General features: G+C 38.5%; 1 protein-coding gene across 1 annotated transcript; it reads right to left on the minus strand.

Moving 5' to 3' along the window:
* Nucleotides 1-754: 754 nt before the first annotated feature.
* On the minus strand, nucleotides 755-7,447 carry SPINK1 (serine peptidase inhibitor Kazal type 1). Its single transcript, XM_059698797.1, has 4 exons — nucleotides 7,292-7,447; nucleotides 6,540-6,571; nucleotides 5,029-5,135; nucleotides 755-878 (listed from the first exon to the last, which is right to left on the minus strand). The coding sequence occupies exons 1-4, from the start codon at nucleotides 7,344-7,346 to the stop codon at nucleotides 833-835; spliced, it is 240 nt and encodes a 79-aa protein (XP_059554780.1). The 5' UTR covers nucleotides 7,347-7,447; the 3' UTR covers nucleotides 755-832.
* Nucleotides 7,448-7,836: the final 389 nt, after the last annotated feature.

Genomic DNA, 7,836 nt, shown 5'->3' on the forward strand with positions numbered 1-7,836 from the left:
GTTAACCTGGGACTTCATAGGGAAGATTGAAGAGCTTTGTTGGGATGGAGGGAAGGGAATACTAAAAATGGTCTCAATCTGGGTGTGATCTGAGCATCCTACCCTTATGCTTGATTTGTTTTTGCTTTGCCCCTCCCTCCAAATCTCAGGTACCACGGAAAGTCTTAGTCACTGATGTGGCGTTACCTCTGCTGAATAAGAATTAAAGCTGAATGCAGAGGCTGTTCCACAGCATAGTTGAGAAAATGTAGCCTTTTTGATTTCCTCAGTAATTCAGAGCCTCTTTGAGAAAATTCTGTCTTACCTGAAATCTATACTCTAAGATACAGGGAAAATCTTAAGACTAAATTGTTTTCTACCAGATAGACAGCTCTTTTAATTCTTACACGTGTACTTAGACCACTGCCAGGTACAATAGATGCTCAGTTAAATCCAAAGGAAAACCTAAAGGAATTATTTCATTAGTGAAGGTGATAGGTGATGGGTAACATGTTTCTGGACTAGTTTTCTACCTGTTTCTGAAAATGCTATCTAGTCCTAAATGTATTTATGATCAACTGTGTCCTGTCACTTAAATATCTGCAGTCATATTTCCAAAGACAGAGTCCTCAGAATGTGAGGAAGATGGGGAAGCAAAAAGTACCATGAAGGAAACCTGTCTGAAATGACTGTATTGCTGGATTTTATAAACTTGGTTCTTTGTCCCAATATAATCAAACATGCCTTTGGGAATAAAGCACATGGGAACCACAGGAAGTATTTAGATGCATTTTATTCAACAATCAGGCAGTGGATATCATGGTGACCTTACAGGATTTCAGAACCTTGGTTCTCAGCAAGGCCCATGTTTTTTAATGAGGACAGGAACCTCCCGCGCCCTGTAGAAAAGATTGGAAAAAAAATTAGTTTAACCTCTGCTGACAAAGTGACCATGGGGGAAAAAAAACAGTGAAAAAAAGTTTAGCTTTATTTAACATAATTTTTTTTTTTTTAAAAAATGTATTGATTTTAGAGAGAGAGAGAAAGAGAGAGACAGAGAGAGAGAGATCAACTTTGTTGTTCCATTGATTTATGCATTCATTGGTTACTTCTTGTATGTGCCCTGATTGGAAATAGAACCCACAATCTTGGTGTATCAGGATGAGGCTCTAATCAGCTGAGCTACCTGGATTGGTTTGATATTTATCCTCATTTCTTTCTTTCATTGACTTATTCATTAACTCATCAAATATTGATTGGGAACTATTACATACACTAAGAGTATAGCAGAAGAAAAATAATGTCTGTCCTTATAGTTCTGGTGGGGGGAATTACAGCGAACCTTTGAAATTAATCTCGAATCCCTTGTTGCTTCTTTTGTCTTGATGTCATTGTCCTGACCACCATGTTTCCTGGTAGGGAAAGTGGGCTCTGCAGGACCTTCTAACTGATCGATCTTTTCCCTTAGAATGCTGGCATTCATATTTGTGAGAACTCACAAAAGGAAGTCATCTCTCTGTCCCATATGATAGCTGCCAGCTCTAAGCATCCTCCCTTCCAGATAAAGACTTTTCTGCTTCCCCCAGCCCCACACCACCTATCTCAAACTGGTTTCCTCTTCCCTGAGCCAAATATTTAGAAATATTTTAATGTTCCTTGTGAGATTCTTCTATTTCCCTATTACTTGAGGACATCTAACTCATATATCTTTACACATATATTTATCTGAAACCTGCTGATTCTTCATTTTAAGAGTTTTTTGATGCTTTCTTGTTCCATAATTATTAACCACTCATAATACTTGTAGCATATACAAGCACAAGCATCTAAACAGAGCACCCAGGTTCACTTTTCTCTAGCTGTGCTGTCCAGCACACTAGACACTATCCACATGTAGCTATTTAAATTTAAATCAGTTAAAACTAAATGATATTAAACTTCAGTTTTTTGGTTGTATTAGCCACATTTTAAGTGCTAGTGGCAGGGGCTTCCATATTGGATAGCACAGATGTGGAGCATTCCTGTCATCGCAGAGAGCTCTGCTGGAGAGTGCTAAAAAGAATGTGGCAGTACAGAGTCCTGAAGAAGACATAGAAGAAATAGGAAAAGGACCTTACTGACTATATCTTCCAGGAGCATAATGATCAAGGAGATAAAAGCCCTTGTTTGTCTCCCCGTCACAAAACCCAAGAACGAGGGGTTAAGTTTTTAAGTATACATTTGTCTGGTGCTTTTAATGGACAACACAAAGGCAATACGGTACGTTTGAACAGATGTTGCATTTGAGAAAGCTACATTTTCTCTATAGAATTAAAAATACAGGCAGAGAAGTTATATTTTCTGGCAGTTAAATGTTCTTCCCATATTTACATATTTTTTAAATAATAGAAACAGTAAGCAGGGCTGGTGAGTTTTAAAGACTAAGGGAAGAGGGTGAGTGTTGCAGCCCTGTGCTCATGTTTTCCCAATATGTTTCACTCTAAATATTGGGCCTTTCGGATCTGGCACTTGGAAATTTCCAAAGTCTCAAGTCTGTTCTATTGCTTTCTCCTCCCCTTGGATGGAACATGATGTTTGACCTTAATGTCAACAACATAGGTCATGAGAAAATTAACAAATGGTTTAAAGTTCCTCTTGAAACTTTTTTTACAGTATGTTTTTATTGGTTTTAGAAAGAGAGGAAGGGAGGGGGAGAGAGAGAAACATTGATTGGTTGCCTTCTGTATGTAACCAGGGATTACACCCAACCACGGATTGCACCCACAACTTGGGTATATGCCCTGACTGGGAATTGAACTGATGACCTTTCAGTGCACAGGACGATGCTCAACCAACTGAGACATACTGGCCAGGCCTCTTACAAGTCTTTAAAGTGGAAATAAATTCACCACAAAGCCAGAACCCAATGTCTTGGGTTTAAAACTTTAGGATATTAGATCTGTCTCTCTAAGGACTATTTCCACAATCCTTCTTAAACACTGAGAATTTTCTGAAATGATTTAAAGCAGACTAAGAAGAGGATTCATGTTATAGGGCAGTGATGGTGAACCTTTTGAGCTCAGCATGTCAGCATTTTGAAAAACCCTAACTTAATTCTGGTGCTGTGTCACATACAGAAATTTTTTGATATTTGCAACCATAGTAAAACAAAGACTTATATTTTTGATATTTATTTTATATATTTAAATGCCATTTAACAAAGAAAAATCAACCAAAAAATGAGTTCACGTGTCACCTTTGACACGCGTGTCATAGGTTCGCCATCACTGTTATAGGGAACTTATACAATGGAATAATGGAAATGTAGTCACTTGAGCCTAAATCAATGTTTTAATACCAAATCAGTTTCATGATAACAGAGTCTTCTGGGTCACTTGTGGGATATCTGTTGTTTTGATCATTTTACACCTTTATTTAACCTGAAATACTTTTGTTATGCTACCAAAATTGAGAGCCCTTGTTGAAATAATATTCCTTTCATGGATCCTTTCTTGACCCTTTCAGTAAGAAGAAATCTGTGTCTTTTCTTCCCTCCTGTAGCAGTTTGCTCATAGCTCATGTGATGACATTTGTCACACGAGTTGCAAGAAGCTTCTTTGTGCTCATGACCTATTTTCTCTTATTCATAAGCACAAGAAAAGCAGAGGAGACTAGCACAATGCCTGGCACATGGTAATTGTTCAGAAGCTGGGCAAGATAAAAAATCTATGGCAAATCTATGTCTCTGAGTGCTTGACTTTGTTTCCAATCACTGATTATAATCACTTCAGAAAATGAGCTTCATTGAGACTGGCTCTCAAGTCCATAAATAAAAACGTTAAAAAAATATGTTCTGGTCACCTAATCTGTATAATTAATATTTGTATATTTAAGGTTTTAGTAAATAATCATTACTATCATCCAGAATGACATTTTAGATTTAAAGGTATTTTGTGTATATGAGCTTTTCTTTAATCTAGACTATCTACTATTTTGCTGTAAAAGCATGAGTTTTTATCACACAATTGATTTTTTAAATTCATGAACCATTCAAACACCTTTCCTCCTCTATTTCATTATCCTTAATACATTTTATGTTGTACCACATTATTAATTCCTGTCTCTCTTTTGTTCATTTCCCCCCCTTCTTATTTCTCTCCTTCTTTATGGCATAAAGAAAGCCTCCAAATATTTACAAACCCTAGCAGGCATAATTCGTTGTTTCTAATTTTCTGCTCTCAAGCATGGTGCTCAGCACTCTGTTAGTGTTGAGTGTAAGTGAATTGAGAGATGAAGCAGGTTGGAATTTCTTCTGTGTCTCACAAATCCTCAGTCTGGTACTTGACTTTGAAGCATGGCGGGAAGAGCAAGGATTAGGTCCCAGCTCTGCACTTACTGCTGGTGATCTCAAGCAAGTTATGTAGAATAAAACTGAGTTTCAATTTCTCCATGTGTATAATGGGCTTAGTATTATCCTATATAATAAAAGGCTAATATGCAAATTGACTAAACGGTGGAACAATGTCGCTATGATGCACACTGACCACCAGGGGGCAGACTCTCAATGCAGGAGCCAAGCTCACGGCTGGTGAGTGCAGTGGTGGTGGCAGGAACCTCTCCTGCCTCCGTGGCAGTGCTAAGGACCCCTTGGGGGATGTCCGCCTGCCATGGGGAGCGGGCATAAGCTGGCAGGCGGGCATCCCCTGAGGGGTCCTGGACTGTGAGAGGGCATAGGCTGGGCTGAAGGACCCCCCCCCCCCAGTGCACAAATGTCATGCACCGGGCCTCTAGTTTACCTCAAAGTGTCTGTGTGACTATTAAGTATCTAGCACAATGCGCAACAGTATAAATATTATTTTCTGTCAACACACACACTCAAATATATAATCATACCAGATATATAATAATAATAAGAAAAAAGATAGAAAATTATTTTTGGAAAACTAGATGTTTTGTTTCTCTCATGGTAAGGTGGATGGTATTGATTGGGGCTTCAAAGGATAAGATATATGAAATTTGAAGATAACCAGCTTAAAATAGATTTTAAAAGAAATTTAAGTTTGTACTCACTTATTTTCCATACATAACATGCATTCATTAGAATAAGTATGCCCATCAGTCCCACAGATGGGGTCATAGTTCTTGGGGCATCCATTCACATTACTGTTACATACAGCCTAAAATGGAATTAAGCAGAATCATTTTCCGTTCTTTGAGTTTATAGCAAAATCTCCAAAGTGCTTTTTACCTCCCTGGAGTTGCTTAGCTTAAAGATGGAAGCATGATTGTATAGGGAGAGTGATACTAAGAGAAAGAATTAAAGATTTTGAGTCAGAAAGCCTGGTTTTAAGTAATGCCTATGCTATTTACAAATTGTCTGACATTGGTAAATTTCTTGGTGTCTCTGAACCTCAGTCACTTTATCTGCAAAATGGGAATGAAATTATCTCATAATGGTTTTATGACATTTTAATCAGGTGAATGAGATAATGTTCAAGTTTATAATTACTGCAGCTGCTAGCTCTTCTCAGGTTAGCCACACCTTGGGCATGTTCTTCCTTGCACATTGTAGTCCATTCTCTTAGTCACTGGAAGGCACTAGGTGTCTTCCCCCCTTGGAGTCTTTGCACAGCCTATTTCCTCTATGTCAATAAGAACTAGTAATTATTGAATGACTACTATAGGCCAGAGACTGTCTGAAGTGCTTTTTATTTGTTATTCTATTTAAAAACCCACATCTATTCTATGAACTTTTTATTATACTCTTCTTCTGGTGAAGACAATGAGGCACAAAGATAAACCACCCATGGCCACACAGGTATTAATTCCTGTATCCAGGGTTCAAATCCAGTAAATGTAGGTCCTGAGCTTTAGCTCTTAGCCACTTCACTCCTACCCAAGCATGTCAAACGAGAGTTTGACATGCTTGCTCTACCACTTCTCACCAGTTACACTTTGCTAACACTCATTTATCCTTCATAGCTCAAAATAAATCTCTCTTACTTAGGGGCACTTTCCCTGATCACTTTAACTAGGCTAGGTTCCTAATGGTACCAGAACTTCTTTAGAACACTCATCAAAAATGTAATAATTTATTTGCTATGTACTTTTGGTTTGTCATCTGTCTCCCTATTAGATATAAATATAATGAGAAGAGGGATACTTCTTCCTTTACATATAGAGACAGAATATTTTTAGATGTTTGGATAGAGAATACCTTTTCTAGAGGAAGAACCTAGTTTATTATATTCCTCTGTTCATTATTAATTAGAGCTCCACCTTGGAGATCTGGTGCTTTTGGAGCGAAGTTAATAAGGCTTCCACTCCAAAACCTTGTCCTACCAGATAGCCCCTGTATATATAGAAAACCCCCTTCACAGAAAGCACCATGTATTTGTCCTTTAACATGAGCCCCTATGGGGGAACTGATGTTGGCGTCTGCATGTAGTAGGTTAAGCCTTGCTAGCATTCATACTTCTCATCTTGACTTCAGGCTAAACTGGAAGGTGACCACTAGAGCATTATTTGATTGGAACAAACAGTTCTAACCTGAGAAATAAGAGATTACAAATGGTCTTTACCTTTGTTCCTGGGACATCAGCTTTAGCGTTACCTAGAAAACAAGTCAGACAGGAGAAGTTGGGTCCTGAGTCGGAGAAGCTAGATCTATTTTATTCAGAATTCTCTGCTTCCTTTGAAGACAGTGACTTCTCTGCTGGTCTCTTTCACTCCCACTCCTTCTTATTCCTATGTTCTCCCAAGGACATCTCATTAGTGTCTGTTCACTGCTTGCTTGCTGAAAACTCGAAAAATTAAGCAAAAATTTGATTATGACCCAAGTATCTTAATTTGGTATTTCAGAAAAGTTGGCCCATTTCCTTGAAAATAGAAATGATGTGTTTACGGCTTGAAGTGTATCAGGCATTGAGCAAATGTCTTCTGAATGCTCACTGACATTCCCACAACCAGTTATTTAGACTTTGATCTCACTATTAGTAATATAGGAAGTATAAGTATCTTTATCTCAGTTTATTGGTGAAGTTCATATAGCTAACTGCAAAACAGTTATAACTAGCAGTAACCAGATTGATGCAAAACTAACTTTTGCAATTCCATTTAAGTCTCCTTTTAAAAGCATTGTTTAAGAAATGTTGTCCTTATTTTATATTAAAATTCCTCTTTCTATAATTCTCATTCAGTAAACTTATTTCATCTCTTTGGTACCGAAAGGTCTGTTCAAGCCTAGACTCTAAGTCCAGAAGGTAATGTGCCCAGTAAAGCAACAGGTCAAAAGCTTTTATTCAAGTCAGAAGAAATATGCAATGACACCTACCAGAAAAACTCAACAGGGCCAAGGCGCCGAGAAGAAAGATGGCTGTTACCTTCATGGCTGAAGTTTTGTGTCCAGAGCTCAGCTGAAAACTGCAATGAACTTACCGCTTCTCTTCAGAACCCTTTGACTGGAAGGGTTATATAGGCAGTGGCAACTCGGACTCCACCTGCTGCCCTGTGTCACAGGTGTCTTTGGTTATTGATTGACTTCACAGTGTAGACTGGCCCCCAGGTTGGGGTAATGTCACCTGTGTACGAAAGCTGAAAGCAATGCCATGGGCCTGTACTGTGCAAGGCCAAGATTCTGTCAGGAAAAGAGTTCTGCTAGTTAGTTGCCTCTCCCTCGCCTCCTCTGTGACTTGGGAAGGCATTTCCTTTCCTCAGCCCCCGTTTTTTCTTCTGTTAGGTGAACTCAAAGGTCCCTTGTACTCTGTAGTTCCGGACATCTGAACAGCTGTGGGTACATTAAAAACCCTCTCCATTCTTTTTTGCTTTTCTCTTTTTTATTCTTTCTCTCTTTTTCTGTCACCCATTCACAAAGCCTAA

This window comes from Myotis daubentonii, chromosome 5 (assembly GCF_963259705.1).
Source record: "Myotis daubentonii chromosome 5, mMyoDau2.1, whole genome shotgun sequence".
Lineage (NCBI taxonomy): Eukaryota > Metazoa > Chordata > Mammalia > Chiroptera > Vespertilionidae > Myotis > Myotis daubentonii.